Genomic DNA, 23593 nt, shown 5'->3' on the forward strand with positions numbered 1-23593 from the left:
GAGGACAGTGTGATAACCCACTGTATCACCCAGTCCCAGAGTGCGAAAGGACAGTGCGATAACCCACTGTATCACCCAGTCCCAGAGTGTGAAAGGACAGTGTGACAACCCACTACCACCCAGTCCCAGAGTGTGAAAGGACAGTGTGATAACCCACTGTATCACACAGTCCCAGTGTGTGAAAGGACAGTGTGATAACCCACCGTATCACCCAGTCCCAGAGTGTGAAAGGACAGTGTGATAACCCACTGTATCACCCAGTCCCAGAGTGTGAGAGGACAGTGTGATAACCCACTGTATCACCCAGTCCCAGAGTGTGAAAGGACAGTGTGATAACCCACTGTATCACCCAGTCCCAGAGTGTGAAAGGACAGTGTGATGACCCACTGTATCACCCAGTCCCAGAGTGTGAAAGGACAGTGTGATAACCGACTGTACCCAGTCCCAGAGTGTGAGAGGACAGTGTGATAACCCACTGTGTCACCCAGTCCCAGAGTGTGAAAGGACAGTGCGATAACCCACTGCATCACCCAGTCCCAGAGTGTGAAAGGACAGTGTGATAACCCACTGTATCACCCAGTCCCAGAGTGTGAGAGGACAGTGTGATAACCCACTGTATCACCCAGTCCCAGAGTGTGAAAGGACAGTGTGATAACACACTGTACCACCCAGTCCCAGAGTGTGAAACGACAGTGTGATAACCCACTGTATCACCCAGTCCCAGAGTGTGAAAGGACAGTGTGATAACCCACTGTATCACACAGTCCCAGTGTGTGAAAGGACAGTGTGATAACCCACCGTATCACCCAGTCCCAGAGTGTGAAAGGACAGTGTGATAACCCACTGTATCACCCAGTCCCAGAGTGTGAAAGGACAGTGTGATAACCCACTGTATCACCCAGTCCCAGAGTGTGAAAGGACAGTGTGATAACCCACTGTATCACCCAGTCCCAGAGTGTGAGAGGACAGTGCGATAACCCACTGTATCACCCAGTCCCAGAGTGTGAAAGGACAGTGTGATAACCCACTGTATCACCCAGTCCCAGAGTGTGAGAGGACAGTGCGATAACCCACTGTATCACCCAGTCCCAGAGTGTGAAAGGACAGTGTGAGAACACACTGTATCACCCAGTCCCAGAGTGTGAAAGGACAGTGTGATAACCCACTTTATCACCCAGTCCCAGAGTGTGAAAGGACAGTGTGATAACCCACTGTATCACCCAGTCCCAGAGTGTGAAAGGACAGTGTGATGACCCACTGTATCACCCAGTCCCAGAGTGTGAAAGGACAGTGTGATAACCCACTGTATCACCCAGTCCCAGAGTGTGAAAGGACAGTGTGATAACCAACTGTATCACCCGGTCCCAGAGTGTGAAAGGGCAGTGTGATAACACACTATCACCCAGTCCCAGAGTGTGAAAGGACAGTGTGATAACCCACTGTATCACCCAGTCCCAGAGTGTGAAAGGACAGTGTGATAACCCACTGTATCACCCAGTCCCAGAGTGTGAAAGGACAGTGTGATGACCCACTGTATCACCCAGTCCCAGAGTGTGAAAGGACAGTGCGATAACCCACTGTATCACCCAGTCCCAGAGTGAGAAAGGACAGTGTGATAACCCACTGTATCACCCAGTCCCAGAGTGTGAGAGGACAGTGTGATAACCCACTGTATCACCCAGTCCCAGAGTGTGAAAGGACAGTGTGATAACCCACTGTATCACCCAGTCCCAGAGTGTGAAAGGACAGTGTGATGACCCACTGTATCACCCAGTCCCAGAGTGTGAGAGGACAGTGTGATAACCCACTGTATCACCCAGTCCCAGAGTGTGAAAGGACAGTGTGATGACCCACTGTATCACCCAGTCCCAGAGTGTGAGAGGACAGTGTGATAACCGACTGTACCCAGTCACAGTGTGTGAGAGGACAGTGTGATAACCCACTGTATCACCCAGTCCCAGAGTGTGAAAGGACAGTGCGATAACCCACTGTATCACCCAGTCCCAGAGTGTGAAAGGACAGTGTGACAACCCACTACCACCCAGTCCCAGAGTGTGAAAGGACAGTGTTATAACCCACTGTATCACCCAGTCCCAGAGTGTGAAAGGACAGTGTGATAACCCACTGTATCACACAGTCCCAGTGTGTGAAAGGACAGTGTGATAACCCACCGTATCACCCAGTCCCAGAGTGTGAAAGGACAGTGTGATAACCCACTGTATCACCCAGTCCCAGAGTGTGAAAGGACAGTGTGATAACCCACTGTATCACCCAGTCCCAGAGTGTGAAAGGACAGTGTGATGACCCACTGTATCACCCAGTCCCAGAGTGTGAAAGGACAGTGTGATAACCCACTGTATCACCCGGTCCCAGAGTGTGAAAGGGCAGTGTGATAACACACTATCACCCAGTCCCAGAGTGTGAAAGGACAGTGTGATAACCCACTGTATCACCCAGTCCCAGAGTGTGAAAGGACAGTGTGATAACCCACTGTATCACCCAGTCCCAGAGTGTGAAAGGACAGTGTGATGACCCACTGTATCACCTAGTCCCAGAGTGTGAAAGGACAGTGTGATAACCCACTGTATCACCCAGTCCCACAGTGTGAAAGGACAGTGTGATAACCCACTGTATCACCCAGTCCCAGAGTGTGAAAGGACAGTGTGATAACCAACTGTATCACCCGGTCCCAGAGTGTGAAAGGGCAGTGTGATAACACACTATCACCCAGTCCCAGAGTGTGAAAGGACAGTGTGATAACCCACTGTATCACCCAGTCCCAGAGTGTGAAAGGACAGTGTGATAACCCACTGTATCACCCAGTCCCAGAGTGTGAAAGGACAGTGTGATGACCCACTGTATCACCCAGTCCCAGAGTGTGAAAGGACAGTGCGATAACCCACTGTATCACCCAGTCCCAGAGTGAGAAAGGACAGTGTGATAACCCACTGTATCACCCAGTCCCAGAGTGTGAGAGGACAGTGTGATAACCCACTGTATCACCCAGTCCCAGAGTGTGAAAGGACAGTGTGATAACCCACTGTATCACCCAGTCCCAGAGTGTGAAAGGACAGTGTGATGACCCACTGTATCACCCAGTCCCAGAGTGTGAGAGGACAGTGTGATAACCCACTGTATCACCCAGTCCCAGAGTGTGAAAGGACAGTGTGATGACCCACTGTATCACCCAGTCCCAGAGTGTGAGAGGACAGTGTGATAACCGACTGTACCCAGTCCCAGTGTGTGAGAGGACAGTGTGATAACCCACTGTATCACCCAGTCCCAGAGTGCGAAAGGACAGTGCGATAACCCACTGTATCACCCAGTCCCAGAGTGTGAAAGGACAGTGTGACAACCCACTACCACCCAGTCCCAGAGTGTGAAAGGACAGTGTGATAACCCACTGTATCACACAGTCCCAGTGTGTGAAAGGACAGTGTGATAACCCACCGTATCACCCAGTCCCAGAGTGTGAAAGGACAGTGTGATAACCCACTGTATCACCCAGTCCCAGAGTGTGAGAGGACAGTGTGATAACCCACTGTATCACCCAGTCCCAGAGTGTGAAAGGACAGTGTGATAACCCACTGTATCACCCAGTCCCAGAGTGTGAAAGGACAGTGTGATGACCCACTGTATCACCCAGTCCCAGAGTGTGAAAGGACAGTGTGATAACCGACTGTACCCAGTCCCAGAGTGTGAGAGGACAGTGTGATAACCCACTGTATCACCCAGTCCCAGAGTGTGAAAGGACAGTGCGATAACCCACTGCATCACCCAGTCCCAGAGTGTGAAAGGACAGTGTGATAACCCACTGTATCACCCAGTCCCAGAGTGTGAGAGGACAGTGTGATAACCCACTGTATCACCCAGTCCCAGAGTGTGAAAGGACAGTGTGATAACACACTGTACCACCCAGTCCCAGAGTGTGAAACGACAGTGTGATAACCCACTGTATCACCCAGTCCCAGAGTGTGAAAGGACAGTGTGATAACCCACTGTATCACACAGTCCCAGTGTGTGAAAGGACAGTGTGATAACCCACCGTATCACCCAGTCCCAGAGTGTGAAAGGACAGTGTGATAACCCACTGTATCACCCAGTCCCAGAGTGTGAAAGGACAGTGTGATAACCCACTGTATCACCCAGTCCCAGAGTGTGAAAGGACAGTGTGATAACCCACTGTATCACCCAGTCCCAGAGTGTGAGAGGACAGTGCGATAACCCACTGTATCACCCAGTCCCAGAGTGTGAAAGGACAGTGTGATAACCCACTGTATCACCCAGTCCCAGAGTGTGAGAGGACAGTGCGATAACCCACTGTATCACCCAGTCCCAGAGTGTGAAAGGACAGTGTGAGAACACACTGTATCACCCAGTCCCAGAGTGTGAAAGGACAGTGTGATAACCCACTTTATCACCCAGTCCCAGAGTGTGAAAGGACAGTGTGATAACCCACTGTATCACCCAGTCCCAGAGTGTGAAAGGACAGTGTGATGACCCACTGTATCACCCAGTCCCAGAGTGTGAAAGGACAGTGTGATAACCCACTGTATCACCCAGTCCCAGAGTGTGAAAGGACAGTGTGATAACCAACTGTATCACCCGGTCCCAGAGTGTGAAAGGGCAGTGTGATAACACACTATCACCCAGTCCCAGAGTGTGAAAGGACAGTGTGATAACCCACTGTATCACCCAGTCCCAGAGTGTGAAAGGACAGTGTGATGACCCACTGTATCACCCAGTCCCAGAGTGTGAAAGGACAGTGCGATAACCCACTGTATCACCCAGTCCCAGAGTGAGAAAGGACAGTGTGATAACCCACTGTATCACCCAGTCCCAGAGTGTGAGAGGACAGTGTGATAACCCACTGTATCACCCAGTCCCAGAGTGTGAAAGGACAGTGTGATAACCCACTGTATCACCCAGTCCCAGAGTGTGAAAGGACAGTGTGATGACCCACTGTATCACCCAGTCCCAGAGTGTGAGAGGACAGTGTGATAACCCACTGTATCACCCAGTCCCAGAGTGTGAAAGGACAGTGTGATGACCCACTGTATCACCCAGTCCCAGAGTGTGAGAGGACAGTGTGATAACCGACTGTACCCAGTCCCAGTGTGTGAGAGGACAGTGTGATAACCCACTGTATCACCCAGTCCCAGAGTGTGAAAGGACAGTGCGATAACCCACTGTATCACCCAGTCCCAGAGTGTGAAAGGACAGTGTGACAACCCACTACCACCCAGTCCCAGAGTGTGAAAGGACAGTGTTATAACCCACTGTATCACCCAGTCCCAGAGTGTGAAAGGACAGTGTGATAACCCACTGTATCACACAGTCCCAGTGTGTGAAAGGACAGTGTGATAACCCACCGTATCACCCAGTCCCAGAGTGTGAAAGGACAGTGTGATAACCCACTGTATCACCCAGTCCCAGAGTGTGAAAGGACAGTGTGATAACCCACTGTATCACCCAGTCCCAGAGTGTGAAAGGACAGTGTGATGACCCACTGTATCACCCAGTCCCAGAGTGTGAAAGGACAGTGTGATAACCCACTGTATCACCCAGTCCCAGAGTGTGAGAGGACAGTGCGATAACCCACTGTATCACCCAGTCCCAGAGTGTGAAAGGACAGTGTGATAACCCACTGTATCACCCAGTCCCAGAGTGTGAGAGGACAGTGCGATAACCCACTGTATCACCCAGTCCCAGAGTGTGAAAGGACAGTGTGAGAACACACTGTATCACCCAGTCCCAGAGTGTGAAAGGACAGTGTGATAACCCACTTTATCACCCAGTCCCAGAGTGTGAAAGGACAGTGTGATAACCCACTGTATCACCCAGTCCCAGAGTGTGAAAGGACAGTGTGATGACCCACTGTATCACCCAGTCCCAGAGTGTGAAAGGACAGTGTGATAACCCACTGTATCACCCAGTCCCAGAGTGTGAAAGGACAGTGTGATAACCAACTGTATCACCCGGTCCCAGAGTGTGAAAGGGCAGTGTGATAACACACTATCACCCAGTCCCAGAGTGTGAAAGGACAGTGTGATAACCCACTGTATCACCCAGTCCCAGAGTGTGAAAGGACAGTGTGATGACCCACTGTATCACCCAGTCCCAGAGTGTGAAAGGACAGTGCGATAACCCACTGTATCACCCAGTCCCAGAGTGAGAAAGGACAGTGTGATAACCCACTGTATCACCCAGTCCCAGAGTGTGAGAGGACAGTGTGATAACCCACTGTATCACCCAGTCCCAGAGTGTGAAAGGACAGTGTGATAACCCACTGTATCACCCAGTCCCAGAGTGTGAAAGGACAGTGTGATGACCCACTGTATCACCCAGTCCCAGAGTGTGAGAGGACAGTGTGATAACCCACTGTATCACCCAGTCCCAGAGTGTGAAAGGACAGTGTGATGACCCACTGTATCACCCAGTCCCAGAGTGTGAGAGGACAGTGTGATAACCGACTGTACCCAGTCCCAGTGTGTGAGAGGACAGTGTGATAACCCACTGTATCACCCAGTCCCAGAGTGTGAAAGGACAGTGCGATAACCCACTGTATCACCCAGTCCCAGAGTGTGAAAGGACAGTGTGACAACCCACTACCACCCAGTCCCAGAGTGTGAAAGGACAGTGTTATAACCCACTGTATCACCCAGTCCCAGAGTGTGAAAGGACAGTGTGATAACCCACTGTATCACACAGTCCCAGTGTGTGAAAGGACAGTGTGATAACCCACCGTATCACCCAGTCCCAGAGTGTGAAAGGACAGTGTGATAACCCACTGTATCACCCAGTCCCAGAGTGTGAAAGGACAGTGTGATAACCCACTGTATCACCCAGTCCCAGAGTGTGAAAGGACAGTGTGATGACCCACTGTATCACCCAGTCCCAGAGTGTGAAAGGACAGTGTGATAACCCACTGTATCACCCGGTCCCAGAGTGTGAAAGGGCAGTGTGATAACACACTATCACCCAGTCCCAGAGTGTGAAAGGACAGTGTGATAACCCACTGTATCACCCAGTCCCAGAGTGTGAAAGGACAGTGTGATAACCCACTGTATCACCCAGTCCCAGAGTGTGAGAGGACAGTGTGATAACCCACTGTATCACCCAGTCCCAGAGTGTGAAAGGACAGTGTGATAACCCACTGTATCACCCAGTCCCAGAGTGTGAAAGGACAGTGTGATGACCCACTGTATCACCCAGTCCCAGAGTGTGAGAGGACAGTGTGATAACCCACTGTATCACCCAGTCCCAGAGTGTGAAAGGACAGTGTGATGACCCACTGTATCACCCAGTCCCAGAGTGTGAGAGGACAGTGTGATAACCGACTGTACCCAGTCCCAGTGTGTGAGAGGACAGTGTGATAACCCACTGTATCACCCAGTCCCAGAGTGTGAAAGGACAGTGCGATAACCCACTGTATCACCCAGTCCCAGAGTGTGAAAGGACAGTGTGACAACCCACTACCACCCAGTCCCAGAGTGTGAAAGGACAGTGTTATAACCCACTGTATCACCCAGTCCCAGAGTGTGAAAGGACAGTGTGATAACCCACTGTATCACACAGTCCCAGTGTGTGAAAGGACAGTGTGATAACCCACCGTATCACCCAGTCCCAGAGTGTGAAAGGACAGTGTGATAACCCACTGTATCACCCAGTCCCAGAGTGTGAAAGGACAGTGTGATAACCCACTGTATCACCCAGTCCCAGAGTGTGAAAGGACAGTGTGATGACCCACTGTATCACCCAGTCCCAGAGTGTGAAAGGACAGTGTGATAACCCACTGTATCACCCGGTCCCAGAGTGTGAAAGGGCAGTGTGATAACACACTATCACCCAGTCCCAGAGTGTGAAAGGACAGTGTGATAACCCACTGTATCACCCAGTCCCAGAGTGTGAAAGGACAGTGTGATAACCCACTGTATCACCCAGTCCCAGAGTGTGAAAGGACAGTGTGATGACCCACTGTATCACCTAGTCCCAGAGTGTGAAAGGACAGTGTGATAACCCACTGTATCACCCAGTCCCACAGTGTGAAAGGACAGTGTGATAACCCACTGTATCACCCAGTCCCAGAGTGTGAAAGGACAGTGTGATAACCAACTGTATCACCCGGTCCCAGAGTGTGAAAGGGCAGTGTGATAACACACTATCACCCAGTCCCAGAGTGTGAAAGGACAGTGTGATAACCCACTGTATCACCCAGTCCCAGAGTGTGAAAGGACAGTGTGATAACCCACTGTATCACCCAGTCCCAGAGTGTGAAAGGACAGTGTGATGACCCACTGTATCACCCAGTCCCAGAGTGTGAAAGGACAGTGCGATAACCCACTGTATCACCCAGTCCCAGAGTGAGAAAGGACAGTGTGATAACCCACTGTATCACCCAGTCCCAGAGTGTGAGAGGACAGTGTGATAACCCACTGTATCACCCAGTCCCAGAGTGTGAAAGGACAGTGTGATAACCCACTGTATCACCCAGTCCCAGAGTGTGAAAGGACAGTGTGATGACCCACTGTATCACCCAGTCCCAGAGTGTGAGAGGACAGTGTGATAACCCACTGTATCACCCAGTCCCAGAGTGTGAAAGGACAGTGTGATGACCCACTGTATCACCCAGTCCCAGAGTGTGAGAGGACAGTGTGATAACCGACTGTACCCAGTCCCAGTGTGTGAGAGGACAGTGTGATAACCCACTGTATCACCCAGTCCCAGAGTGCGAAAGGACAGTGCGATAACCCACTGTATCACCCAGTCCCAGAGTGTGAAAGGACAGTGTGACAACCCACTACCACCCAGTCCCAGAGTGTGAAAGGACAGTGTGATAACCCACTGTATCACACAGTCCCAGTGTGTGAAAGGACAGTGTGATAACCCACCGTATCACCCAGTCCCAGAGTGTGAAAGGACAGTGTGATAACCCACTGTATCACCCAGTCCCAGAGTGTGAGAGGACAGTGTGATAACCCACTGTATCACCCAGTCCCAGAGTGTGAAAGGACAGTGTGATAACCCACTGTATCACCCAGTCCCAGAGTGTGAAAGGACAGTGTGATGACCCACTGTATCACCCAGTCCCAGAGTGTGAAAGGACAGTGTGATAACCGACTGTACCCAGTCCCAGAGTGTGAGAGGACAGTGTGATAACCCACTGTATCACCCAGTCCCAGAGTGTGAAAGGACAGTGCGATAACCCACTGCATCACCCAGTCCCAGAGTGTGAAAGGACAGTGTGATAACCCACTGTATCACCCAGTCCCAGAGTGTGAGAGGACAGTGTGATAACCCACTGTATCACCCAGTCCCAGAGTGTGAAAGGACAGTGTGATAACACACTGTACCACCCAGTCCCAGAGTGTGAAACGACAGTGTGATAACCCACTGTATCACCCAGTCCCAGAGTGTGAAAGGACAGTGTGATAACCCACTGTATCACACAGTCCCAGTGTGTGAAAGGACAGTGTGATAACCCACCGTATCACCCAGTCCCAGAGTGTGAAAGGACAGTGTGATAACCCACTGTATCACCCAGTCCCAGAGTGTGAAAGGACAGTGTGATAACCCACTGTATCACCCAGTCCCAGAGTGTGAAAGGACAGTGTGATGACCCACTGTATCACCCAGTCCCAGAGTGTGAAAGGACAGTGTGATAACCCACTGTATCACCCGGTCCCAGAGTGTGAAAGGGCAGTGTGATAACACACTATCACCCAGTCCCAGAGTGTGAAAGGACAGTGTGATAACCCACTGTATCACCCAGTCCCAGAGTGTGAAAGGACAGTGTGATAACCCACTGTATCACCCAGTCCCAGAGTGTGAGAGGACAGTGTGATAACCCACTGTATCACCCAGTCCCAGAGTGTGAAAGGACAGTGTGATAACCCACTGTATCACCCAGTCCCAGAGTGTGAAAGGACAGTGTGATGACCCACTGTATCACCCAGTCCCAGAGTGTGAGAGGACAGTGTGATAACCCACTGTATCACCCAGTCCCAGAGTGTGAAAGGACAGTGTGATGACCCACTGTATCACCCAGTCCCAGAGTGTGAGAGGACAGTGTGATAACCGACTGTACCCAGTCCCAGTGTGTGAGAGGACAGTGTGATAACCCACTGTATCACCCAGTCCCAGAGTGTGAAAGGACAGTGCGATAACCCACTGTATCACCCAGTCCCAGAGTGTGAAAGGACAGTGTGACAACCCACTACCACCCAGTCCCAGAGTGTGAAAGGACAGTGTTATAACCCACTGTATCACCCAGTCCCAGAGTGTGAAAGGACAGTGTGATAACCCACTGTATCACACAGTCCCAGTGTGTGAAAGGACAGTGTGATAACCCACCGTATCACCCAGTCCCAGAGTGTGAAAGGACAGTGTGATAACCCACTGTATCACCCAGTCCCAGAGTGTGAAAGGACAGTGTGATAACCCACTGTATCACCCAGTCCCAGAGTGTGAAAGGACAGTGTGATGACCCACTGTATCACCCAGTCCCAGAGTGTGAAAGGACAGTGTGATAACCCACTGTATCACCCGGTCCCAGAGTGTGAAAGGGCAGTGTGATAACACACTATCACCCAGTCCCAGAGTGTGAAAGGACAGTGTGATAACCCACTGTATCACCCAGTCCCAGAGTGTGAAAGGACAGTGTGATAACCCACTGTATCACCCAGTCCCAGAGTGTGAAAGGACAGTGTGATGACCCACTGTATCACCTAGTCCCAGAGTGTGAAAGGACAGTGTGATAACCCACTGTATCACCCAGTCCCACAGTGTGAAAGGACAGTGTGATAACCCACTGTATCACCCAGTCCCAGAGTGTGAAAGGACAGTGTGATAACCAACTGTATCACCCGGTCCCAGAGTGTGAAAGGGCAGTGTGATAACACACTATCACCCAGTCCCAGAGTGTGAAAGGACAGTGTGATAACCCACTGTATCACCCAGTCCCAGAGTGTGAAAGGACAGTGTGATAACCCACTGTATCACCCAGTCCCAGAGTGTGAAAGGACAGTGTGATGACCCACTGTATCACCCAGTCCCAGAGTGTGAAAGGACAGTGCGATAACCCACTGTATCACCCAGTCCCAGAGTGAGAAAGGACAGTGTGATAACCCACTGTATCACCCAGTCCCAGAGTGTGAGAGGACAGTGTGATAACCCACTGTATCACCCAGTCCCAGAGTGTGAAAGGACAGTGTGATAACCCACTGTATCACCCAGTCCCAGAGTGTGAAAGGACAGTGTGATGACCCACTGTATCACCCAGTCCCAGAGTGTGAGAGGACAGTGTGATAACCCACTGTATCACCCAGTCCCAGAGTGTGAAAGGACAGTGTGATGACCCACTGTATCACCCAGTCCCAGAGTGTGAGAGGACAGTGTGATAACCGACTGTACCCAGTCCCAGTGTGTGAGAGGACAGTGTGATAACCCACTGTATCACCCAGTCCCAGAGTGCGAAAGGACAGTGCGATAACCCACTGTATCACCCAGTCCCAGAGTGTGAAAGGACAGTGTGACAACCCACTACCACCCAGTCCCAGAGTGTGAAAGGACAGTGTGATAACCCACTGTATCACACAGTCCCAGTGTGTGAAAGGACAGTGTGATAACCCACCGTATCACCCAGTCCCAGAGTGTGAAAGGACAGTGTGATAACCCACTGTATCACCCAGTCCCAGAGTGTGAGAGGACAGTGTGATAACCCACTGTATCACCCAGTCCCAGAGTGTGAAAGGACAGTGTGATAACCCACTGTATCACCCAGTCCCAGAGTGTGAAAGGACAGTGTGATGACCCACTGTATCACCCAGTCCCAGAGTGTGAAAGGACAGTGTGATAACCGACTGTACCCAGTCCCAGAGTGTGAGAGGACAGTGTGATAACCCACTGTATCACCCAGTCCCAGAGTGTGAAAGGACAGTGCGATAACCCACTGCATCACCCAGTCCCAGAGTGTGAAAGGACAGTGTGATAACCCACTGTATCACCCAGTCCCAGAGTGTGAGAGGACAGTGTGATAACCCACTGTATCACCCAGTCCCAGAGTGTGAAAGGACAGTGTGATAACACACTGTACCACCCAGTCCCAGAGTGTGAAACGACAGTGTGATAACCCACTGTATCACCCAGTCCCAGAGTGTGAAAGGACAGTGTGATAACCCACTGTATCACACAGTCCCAGTGTGTGAAAGGACAGTGTGATAACCCACCGTATCACCCAGTCCCAGAGTGTGAAAGGACAGTGTGATAACCCACTGTATCACCCAGTCCCAGAGTGTGAAAGGACAGTGTGATAACCCACTGTATCACCCAGTCCCAGAGTGTGAAAGGACAGTGTGATAACCCACTGTATCACCCAGTCCCAGAGTGTGAGAGGACAGTGCGATAACCCACTGTATCACCCAGTCCCAGAGTGTGAAAGGACAGTGTGATAACCCACTGTATCACCCAGTCCCAGAGTGTGAGAGGACAGTGCGATAACCCACTGTATCACCCAGTCCCAGAGTGTGAAAGGACAGTGTGAGAACACACTGTATCACCCAGTCCCAGAGTGTGAAAGGACAGTGTGATAACCCACTTTATCACCCAGTCCCAGAGTGTGAAAGGACAGTGTGATAACCCACTGTATCACCCAGTCCCAGAGTGTGAAAGGACAGTGTGATGACCCACTGTATCACCCAGTCCCAGAGTGTGAAAGGACAGTGTGATAACCCACTGTATCACCCAGTCCCAGAGTGTGAAAGGACAGTGTGATAACCAACTGTATCACCCGGTCCCAGAGTGTGAAAGGGCAGTGTGATAACACACTATCACCCAGTCCCAGAGTGTGAAAGGACAGTGTGATAACCCACTGTATCACCCAGTCCCAGAGTGTGAAAGGACAGTGTGATAACCCACTGTATCACCCAGTCCCAGAGTGTGAAAGGACAGTGTGATGACCCACTGTATCACCCAGTCCCAGAGTGTGAAAGGACAGTGCGATAACCCACTGTATCACCCAGTCCCAGAGTGTGAAAGGACAGTGTGATGACCCACTGTATCACCCAGTCCCAGAGTGTGAGAGGACAGTGTGATAACCCACTGTATCACCCAGTCCCAGAGTGTGAAAGGACAGTGTGATGACCCACTGTATCACCCAGTCCCAGAGTGTGAGAGGACAGTGTGATAACCGACTGTACCCAGTCCCAGTGTGTGAGAGGACAGTGTGATAACCCACTGTATCACCCAGTCCCAGAGTGTGAAAGGACAGTGCGATAACCCACTGTATCACCCAGTCCCAGAGTGTGAAAGGACAGTGTGACAACCCACTACCACCCAGTCCCAGAGTGTGAAAGGACAGTGTTATAACCCACTGTATCACCCAGTCCCAGAGTGTGAAAGGACAGTGTGATAACCCACTGTATCACACAGTCCCAGTGTGTGAAAGGACAGTGTGATAACCCACCGTATCACCCAGTCCCAGAGTGTGAAAGGACAGTGTGATAACCCACTGTATCACCCAGTCCCAGAGTGTGAAAGGACAGTGTGATAACCCACTGTATCACCCACTCCCAGAGTGTGAAAGGACAGTGTGATGACCCACTGTATCACCCAGTCCCAGAGTGTGAAAGGACAGTGTGATAACCCACTGTATCACCCGGTCCCAGAGTGTGAAAGGGCAGTGTGATAACACACTATCACCCAGTCCCAGAGTGTGAAAGGACAGTGTGATAACCCACTGTATCACCCAGTCCCAGAGTGTGAAAGGACAGTGTGATAACCCACTGTATCACCCAGTCCCAGAGTGTGAAAGGACAGTGTGATGACCCACTGTATCACCTAGTCCCAGAGTGTGAAAGGACAGTGTGATAACCCACTGTATCACCCAGTCCCACAGTGTGAAAGGACAGTGTGATGACCCACTGTATCACCCAGTCCCAGAGTGTGAAAGGACAGTGTGATAACCGACTGTACCCAGTCCCAGTGTGTGAGAGGACAGTGTGATAACCCACTGTATCACCCAGTCCCAGAGTGTGAAAGGACAGTGCGATAACCCACTGTATCACCCAGTCCCAGAGTGTGAAAGGACAGTGTGATGACCCACTGTATCACCCAGTCCCAGAGTGTGAAAGGACAGTGTGATAACCCACTGTATCACCCAGTCCCTGAGTGTGAAAGGACAGTGTGACAACCCACTACCACCCAGTCCCAGAGTGTGCAAGGACAGTGTTATAACCCACTGTATCACCCAGTCCCAGAGTGTGAAAGGACAGTGTGATAACCCACTGTATCACACAGTCCCAGTGTGTGAAAGGACAGTGTGATAACCCACCGTATCACCCAGTCCCAGAGTGTGAAAGGACAGTATGATAACCCACTGTATCACCCAGTCCCAGAGTGTGAAAGGACAGTGTGATAACCCACTGTATCACCCAGTCCCAGAGTGTGAGAGGACAGTGTGATAACCCACTGTATCACCCAGTCCCAGAGTGTGAAAGGACAGTGTGATAACCCACTGTATCACCCGGTCCCAGAGTGTGAAAGGGCAGTGTGATAACACACTATCACCCAGTCCCAGAGTGTGAAAGGACAGTGTGATAACCCACTGTATCACCCAGTCCCAGAGTGTGAAAGGACAGTGTGATAACCCACTGTATCACCCAGTCCCAGAGTGTGAAAGGACAGTGTGATGACCCACTGTATCACCTAGTCCCAGAGTGTGAAAGGACAGTGTGATAACCCACTGTGTCACCCAGTCCCAGAGTGTGAAAGGACAGTGTGATAACCCACTGTGTCACACAGTCCCAGAGTGTGAGAGGACAGTGTAATGACCCACTGTATCACCCAGTCCCAGAGTGTGAAAGGACAGTGTGATAACCCACTGTATCACCGAGTCCCAGAGTGTGAGAGGACAGTGTGATAACCCACTGTATCACCCAGTCACAGAGTGTGAAAGGACAGTGTGATAACCCACTGTATCACCCAGTCCCAGAGTGTGAAAGGACAGTGTGATAACCCACTGTATTACCCAGTCCCAGAGTGTGAAAGGACAGTGCGATAACCGACTGTATCACCCAGTCCCAGAGTGTGAAAGGACAGTGTGATAACCCACTATCACCCAGTCCCAGAGTGTGAAAAGGCAGTGTGATAACCCACTGTATCACCCAGTCCCAGAGTGTGAAAGGACAGTGTGATAACCCACTGTATCACCCAGTCCCAGAGTGTGAAAGGACAGTGTGATAACCCACTGTATCACCCAATCCCAGAGTGTGAGAGGACAGTGTGATAACCCACTGTATCACCCAGTCCCAGAGTGTGAAAGGACAGTGTGATGATCCAGTCCCAGAGTGTGAGAGGACAGTGTGATAACCCACTGTATCACCCAGTCCCAGAGTGTGAAAGGACAGTGTGATAACCCACTGTATCACCCAGTCACAGAGTGTGAAAGGACAGTGCGATAACCCACTGTATCACCCAGTCCCAGAGTGTGAAAGGACAGTGTGATAACCCACTGTATCACCCGGTCCCAGAGTGTGAAAGGACAGTCTGATGACCCACTGTATCACCCGGTCCCAGAGTGTGGGAGGACAGTGTGATAACCCACTGTATCACCCAGTCCCAGAGTGTGAGAGGACAGTGTGATAACCCACTGTATCACCCAGTCCCAGAGTGTGAGAGGACAGTGTGATAACCCACTGTATCACCCAGTCGCAGAGTGTGAGAGGACAGTGTGATAACCCACTGTATCACCCAGTCCCAGAGTGTGAAAGGACAGTGTGATAACCCACTGTATCACCCAGTCCCAGAGTGTGAAAGGACAGTGTGATAACCCACTGTATCACCCAGTCCCAGAGTGTGAAAGGACAGTGCGATAACCCACTGTATCACCCAGTCCCAGAGTGTGAAAGGACAGTGTGATAACCCACTGTATCACCCGGTCCCAGAGTGTGAAAGGACAGTCTGATGACCCACTGTATCACCCGGTCCCAGAGTGTGGGAGGACAGTGTGATAACCCACTGTATCACCCAGTCCCAGAGTGTGAGAGGACAGTGTGATAACCCACTGTATCACCCAGTCCCAGAGTGTGAGAGGACAGTGTGATAACCCACTGTATCACCCAGTCGCAGAGTGTGAGAGGACAGTGTGATAACCCACTGTATCACCCAGTCCCAGAGTGTGAAAGGACAGTGTGATAACCCACTGTATCACCCAGTCCCAGAGTGTGAAAGGACAGTGTGATAACCCACTGTATCACCCAGTCCCAGAGTGTGAAAGGACAGTGTGATAACCCACTGTATCACCCAGTCCCAGAGTGTGAAAGGACAGTGTGATAACCCACTGTATCACCCAGTCACAGAGTGTGAAAGGACAGTGTGATTACCCACTGTGTCACCCAGTCCCAGAGTGTGAGAGGACAGTGTGATAACCCACTGTATCACCCAGTCCCAGAGTGTGAAAGGACAGTGTGATAACCCACTGTATCACCCAGTCCCAGAGTGTGAAAGGACAGTGTGATAACCCACTGTATCACCCAGTCCCAGAGTGTGAAAGGACAGTGTGATAACCCACTGTATCACACAGTCCCAGAGTGTGAAAGGACAGTGTGATGACCCACTGTATCACCCGGTCCCAGAGTGTGAAAGGACAGTGTGATAACCCACTGTATCACCCAGTCCCAGAGTGTGAAAGGACAGTGTGATAACCGACTGTACCCAGTCCCAGAGTGTGAAAGGACAGTGTGATAACCCACTGTATCACCCAGTCCCAGAGTGTGAAAGGACAGTGTGATGACCCACTGTATCACCCAGTCCCAGAGTGTGAAAGGACAGTGTGATAACCCACTGTATCACCCGGTCCCAGAGTGTGAAAGGGCAGTGTGATAACACACTATCACCCAGTCCCAGAGTGTGAAAGGACAGTGTGATAACCCACTGTATCACCCAGTCCCAGAGTGTGAAAGGACAGTGTGATAACCCACTGTATCACCCAGTCCCAGAGTGTGAAAGGACAGTGTGATGACCCACTGTATCACCTCGTCCCAGAGTGTGAAAGGACAGTGTGATAACCCACTGTGTCACCCAGTCCCAGAGTGTGAAAGGACAGTGTGATAACCCACTGTATTACCCAGTCCCAGAGTGTGAAAGGACAGTGCGATAACCGACTGTATCACCCAGTCCCAGAGTGTGAAAGGACAGTGTGATAACCCACTGTATCACCCAGTCCCTGAGTGTGAAAGGACAGTGTGACAACCCACTACCACCCAGTCCCAGAGTGTGCAAGGACAGTGTTATAACCCACTGTATCACCCAGTCCCAGAGTGTGAAAGGACAGTGTGATAACCCACTGTATCACACAGTCCCAGTGTGTGAAAGGACAGTGTGATAACCCACCGTATCACCCAGTCCCAGAGTGTGAAAGGACAGTATGATAACCCACTGTATCACCCAGTCCCAGAGTGTGAAAGGACAGTGTGATAACCCACTGTATCACCCAGTCCCAGAGTGTGAGAGGACAGTGTGATAACCCACTGTATCACCCAGTCCCAGAGTGTGAAAGGACAGTGTGATAACCCACTGTATCACCCGGTCCCAGAGTGTGAAAGGGCAGTGTGATAACACACTATCACCCAGTCCCAGAGTGTGAAAGGACAGTGTGATAACCCACTGTATCACCCAGTCCCAGAGTGTGAAAGGACAGTGTGATAACCCACTGTATCACCCAGTCCCAGAGTGTGAAAGGACAGTGTGATGACCCACTGTATCACCTAGTCCCAGAGTGTGAAAGGACAGTGTGATAACCCACTGTGTCACCCAGTCCCAGAGTGTGAAAGGACAGTGTGATAACCCACTGTGTCACACAGTCCCAGAGTGTGAGAGGACAGTGTAATGACCCACTGTATCACCCAGTCCCAGAGTGTGAAAGGACAGTGTGATAACCCACTGTATCACCGAGTCCCAGAGTGTGAGAGGACAGTGTGATAACCCACTGTATCACCCAGTCACAGAGTGTGAAAGGACAGTGTGATAACCCACTGTATCACCCAGTCCCAGAGTGTGAAAGGACAGTGTGATAACCCACTGTATTACCCAGTCCCAGAGTGTGAAAGGACAGTGCGATAACCGACTGTATCACCCAGTCCCAGAGTGTGAAAGGACAGTGTGATAACCCACTATCACCCAGTCCCAGAGTGTGAAAAGGCAGTGTGATAACCCACTGTATCACCCAGTCCCAGAGTGTGAAAGGACAGTGTGATAACCCACTGTATCACCCAGTCCCAGAGTGTGAAAGGACAGTGTGATAACCCACTGTATCACCCAATCCCAGAGTGTGAGAGGACAGTGTGATAACCCACTGTATCACCCAGTCCCAGAGTGTGAAAGGACAGTGTGATGATCCAGTCCCAGAGTGTGAGAGGACAGTGTGATAACCCACTGTATCACCCAGTCCCAGAGTGTGAAAGGACAGTGTGATAACCCACTGTATCACCCAGTCACAGAGTGTGAAAGGACAGTGCGATAACCCACTGTATCACCCAGTCCCAGAGTGTGAAAGGACAGTGTGATAACCCACTGTATCACCCGGTCCCAGAGTGTGAAAGGACAGTCTGATGACCCACTGTATCACCCGGTCCCAGAGTGTGGGAGGACAGTGTGATAACCCACTGTATCACCCAGTCCCAGAGTGTGAGAGGACAGTGTGATAACCCACTGTATCACCCAGTCCCAGAGTGTGAGAGGACAGTGTGATAACCCACTGTATCACCCAGTCGCAGAGTGTGAGAGGACAGTGTGATAACCCACTGTATCACCCAGTCCCAGAGTGTGAAAGGACAGTGTGATAACCCACTGTATCACCCAGTCCCAGAGTGTGAAAGGACAGTGTGATAACCCACTGTATCACCCAGTCCCAGAGTGTGAAAGGACAGTGCGATAACCCACTGTATCACCCAGTCCCAGAGTGTGAAAGGACAGTGTGATAACCCACTGTATCACCCGGTCCCAGAGTGTGAAAGGACAGTCTGATGACCCACTGTATCACCCGGTCCCAGAGTGTGGGAGGACAGTGTGATAACCCACTGTATCACCCAGTCCCAGAGTGTGAGAGGACAGTGTGATAACCCACTGTATCACCCAGTCCCAGAGTGTGAGAGGACAGTGTGATAACCCACTGTATCACCCAGTCGCAGAGTGTGAGAGGACAGTGTGATAACCCACTGTATCACCCAGTCCCAGAGTGTGAAAGGACAGTGTGATAACCCACTGTATCACCCAGTCCCAGAGTGTGAAAGGACAGTGTGATAACCCACTGTATCACCCAGTCCCAGAGTGTGAAAGGACAGTGTGAGAACACACTGTATCACCCAGTCCCAGAGTGTGAAAGGACAGTGTGATAACCCACTGTATCACCCAGTCCCAGAGTGTGAAAGGACAGTGTGATGACCCACTGTATCACCCAGTCCCAGAGTGTGAAAGGACAGTGTGATAACCCACTGTATCACCCAGTCCCAGAGTGTGAAAGGACAGTGTGATAACCCACTGTATCACCCAGTCACAGAGTGTGAAAGGACAGTGTGATTACCCACTGTGTCACCCAGTCCCAGAGTGTGAGAGGACAGTGTGATAACCCACTGTATCACCCAGTCCCAGAGTGTGAAAGGACAGCGTGATAACCCACTGTATCACCCAGTCCCAGAGTGTGAAAGGACAGTGTGATAACCCACTGTATCACCCAGTCCCAGAGTGTGAAAGGACAGTGTGATAACCCACTGTATCACACAGTCCCAGAGTGTGAAAGGACAGTGTGATGACCCACTGTATCACCCGGTCCCAGAGTGTGAAAGGACAGTGTGATAACCCACTGTATCACCCAGTCCCAGAGTGTGAAAGGACAGTGTGATAACCGACTGTACCCAGTCCCAGAGTGTGAAAGGACAGTGTGATAACCCACTGTATCACCCAGTCCCAGAGTGTGAAAGGACAGTGTGATGACCCACTGTATCACCCAGTCCCAGAGTGTGAAAGGACAGTGTGATAACCCACTGTATCACCCGGTCCCAGAGTGTGAAAGGGCAGTGTGATAACACACTATCACCCAGTCCCAGAGTGTGAAAGGACAGTGTGATAACCCACTGTATCACCCAGTCCCAGAGTGTGAAAGGACAGTGTGATAACCCACTGTATCACCCAGTCCCAGAGTGTGAAAGGACAGTGTGATGACCCACTGTATCACCTCGTCCCAGAGTGTGAAAGGACAGTGTGATAACCCACTGTGTCACCCAGTCCCAGAGTGTGAAAGGACAGTGTGATAACCCACTGTATTACCCAGTCCCAGAGTGTGAAAGGACAGTGCGATAACCGACTGTATCACCCAGTCCCAGAGTGTGAAAGGACAGTGTGATAACCCACTGTATCACCCAGTCCCAGAGTGTGAAAAGGCAGTGTGATAACCCACTGTATCACCCAGTCCCAGAGTGTGAAAGGACAGTGTGATAACCCACTGTATCACCCGGTCCCAGAGTGTGAAAGGACAGTCTGATGACCCACTGTATCACCCGGTCCCAGAGTGTGGGAGGACAGTGTGATAACCCACTGTATCACCCAGTCCCAGAGTGTGAAAGGACAGTCTGATGACCCACTGTATCACCCGGTCCCAGAGTGTGGGAGGACAGTGTGATAACCCACTGTATCACCCAGTCCCAGAGTGTGAGAGGACAGTGTGATAACCCACTATATCACCCAGTCCCAGAGTGTGAAAGGACAGCATCTAACGTTCTGTCTCCTATCCCACCTGCCTTCATTTAATTTTAGATTTTGTGATTTCCCTCCTCAAGTAGCCCCACCAGAAACAGCATCGTTCATGTTCTTTCCTCACACTCCGGAAAAGTGCTCTCCAGCAGAATAGGAAGGTATCGACTCCAGATCATTTTCCTCGCTCCTACTCAAACAACATCGCAGAAACTAGCAGATTTCTGCTCAGTGGAAGCCCAATGGTGATGTCCTTTGAGACTGGGAATCTATCTTAGACCTAGCCTAAGACTTAAAAAAATCATAGTTTGTGCAATTCAGAAGAACTAGCTCCTACAAATCTCTTGTTGTATGTTTCATGTATGAGGTGGGCAAGCACATTTACAATCAAATGCAGCCACAACAATAAAATGCCAAGCATCTCTTCTCACCTGGCAATGGACTTGAGTTTCCCTGCATGGCAGCTACAATAGCAGGGCTTTGGGCAGCTGCCGACCCTGGGGTGGAAGTTAGAGACATGGAGGGTGGAATGATGTTTCCTGGTATGTTAGGATGAACAGAGCTAGGCAGATCTACAGGCAAACTTCCCGGCAACCCTGCACACATGTTGCCAGTCACAACCCCAGACATGCTGCTGGGTATATTACCATGCACTGGGTTTGGCATGCTCGCAGGGAGGTTAACTGGAACGTTTTCTGTGATGGCACTACCCATGCTACATGCAATATTGGCTGGCACAGCACAAGGCATACCAGCAGCCATATTACCAGACATGTTCGCAGGCATGCCAACTGGCATGTTACTGGGCATCAGTTGGTTTGGAGTTTGTTGACTTGGAAACGGTGGTTGACCTGCAAGAGAAAAAGCAACTTTCAATTTCTATTAGTGGCAAATCAGCACACATTATTTTCAAGGAGTCCCATTTTCAGTACTTATTAAAAATTCAAACACAGAAGGCAGCCACTGCACCTCTTCCAGTACACCAAAAATATTTGAACGTTGTAACTAAAAGTAAAGCCTGATCTCAATTTGTGCGCCAGCAAAGTCAGAGATAGCAGTTACTAAGCCTGGGTTGTCATCACTGGTTGGAGGCATTCGCGTGATGCTCTGACCACATGACATCTGACCATGTGATGCAGGATCACGTGACCTCTACAAAAGTTAGTGCATTTACTGTATAAAGTTTGGGTTCCCTGTGGTCAATTATTTTTGCTCGTGGTTTCACGCCAGCAGCTGTTGTGCGAGAAATTTCCAGAAACAGGAGGCCGCCTGTGAGCAGGGGGTGGGGGCGGGGGGAGAGGGATGAGGGGAGGTAAACCGAGGGGGCGGGGGCGCAAGAGGGGAGACCGGGGGCGGGGGCGCAAGAGGGGAGACCGGGGGCGGGGGCGCAAGAGGGGAGACCGGGGGCGGGGGCAGAGGGGAAACAGAAGGCGATGGATTGATTCATAGAGGAAAACCAGAGGTGGGAGGAACTTTAGTTCCACCAGCAACTAATGGTATCTAACTGAAATTGCACTGATAACTAATATTAATACTGGTAACACTCAGATTCTCTTCATAGCCAACAGTAATACAATACCTCACTAATAGTCTATTTGTGTAATGCTCTGATATCCTACTTGTAACTAGTAGTAATCCTATAACCCACTGATAGCCACCTGAAACTAGAGCCAGAAATCCCATGCACTGCACAAGGTGCAGTCAGGATCCCCAGTTGATGCTACTCTCAATAAGGCCCATCTCTCCCTATCTCCTTGGACTCTGGTTCCGTGTGAACTGGGAACCTGTCATTACTGATCTGTACTTGGACTTCAGACGTCAAAACAGTCCGGTACAGACCTGAACCAAACCAAGAGATCGCACAAAGGGCAGTAGGGTCAGTGTTAGGGGCACTTCTTACAGGGCACAGTGTCCTAAACTCAGCTCAACACCAACATTTCTAAATTTCTAACCACCTCTTGGGCTCAGTGTCAATAAAAGAGTTTTCATAGGATGATAGAAATTGTAGTACAGGAGGAGGCCATTCGGCCCCGGTGCTCTCTCCTGGAACCCCATTCCCCCAGATCCTTTTATATTCCTCCTTTTCAAATATTCATCTCATTCCCTTTTAATTGAACTGTTAGTCTCTACCTCAATATCCACGTGTGGTGAAGCATCTCATGGTCTAACAGCCCTCAGTTCAAGAACCTTCCTCCTCCCTTCCCCCTTGTTTTTTCCAGTGAGAATCCTTGGTTTCCGTCCCCTAGTTCCCTATTTGCCCACCAATGGAAGCAATCTTTCACTATTTACTCAGAGTAAAGTTTCCAGGTTTCACTCACCCCTTTACTGGCTGCTGCTCTCTCAATGCCGCTCCCGGCTCTGCAGGAAATTGCGGTAGACTCGGGCCGAAACTGGGAAGTTTGGGAACCCTAGCTAAGGCCTATTCAATTCAATTATTCTTAAATAAATGAATACATTCCTTTGAGTTTGGAAGGTTGAGAGGTGATCTAATTAAGGTGTTAAAAATGTAGATCGAGAGAAACTATTTCCTCTGGTGGGGAGTCAGGAACGAAGGAGGCACAATCTTAAAATTAGAGCTAGGCTGTTCAGGGATGAAATCAGGAAGCACTTCTCCACACAAAGGGTAGTGGGAATCTGGAACTCTCCCCCCCCCCACAAAAAGGCTGTGGATGCTGGGGGTCAATTGGAGCTTTCAAGGCTGAGATCGGTAGATTTGTGTTGGGTAAGGGTATTAAAGGATATGGAGCTATGGCGGGTAGATGGAGTTACAGTCATTACCTCATTGAATGGTGGAGCAGGCACAAGGGGATGCATGGCCTACTCCTGTTCCTTTGAGCAATGTCACAGCAAA

General features: G+C 50.6%; 1 protein-coding gene across 5 annotated transcripts in view; it reads right to left on the minus strand.

Moving 5' to 3' along the window:
* The window catches only part of smarcc2 (SWI/SNF related, matrix associated, actin dependent regulator of chromatin, subfamily c, member 2), a 341362-nt gene that overhangs the window by 31240 nt on the left and 286529 nt on the right, over nucleotides 1-23593 (minus strand). For 4 of the 5 annotated variants that reach the window (XM_067976774.1, XM_067976775.1, XM_067976773.1 and 1 more), the window contains exon 27: nucleotides 21495-21593. In XM_067976774.1, the coding sequence (XP_067832875.1) occupies nucleotides 21495-21593 (99 nt within the window). The remainder of the gene's footprint in view (nucleotides 1-21494; nucleotides 21594-23593) is intronic. The other variant, XM_067976776.1, reaches the window with a different exon arrangement.

This window comes from Heptranchias perlo, chromosome X (assembly GCF_035084215.1).
Source record: "Heptranchias perlo isolate sHepPer1 chromosome X, sHepPer1.hap1, whole genome shotgun sequence".
In the NCBI taxonomy this organism is placed as follows: domain Eukaryota; kingdom Metazoa; phylum Chordata; class Chondrichthyes; order Hexanchiformes; family Hexanchidae; genus Heptranchias; species Heptranchias perlo.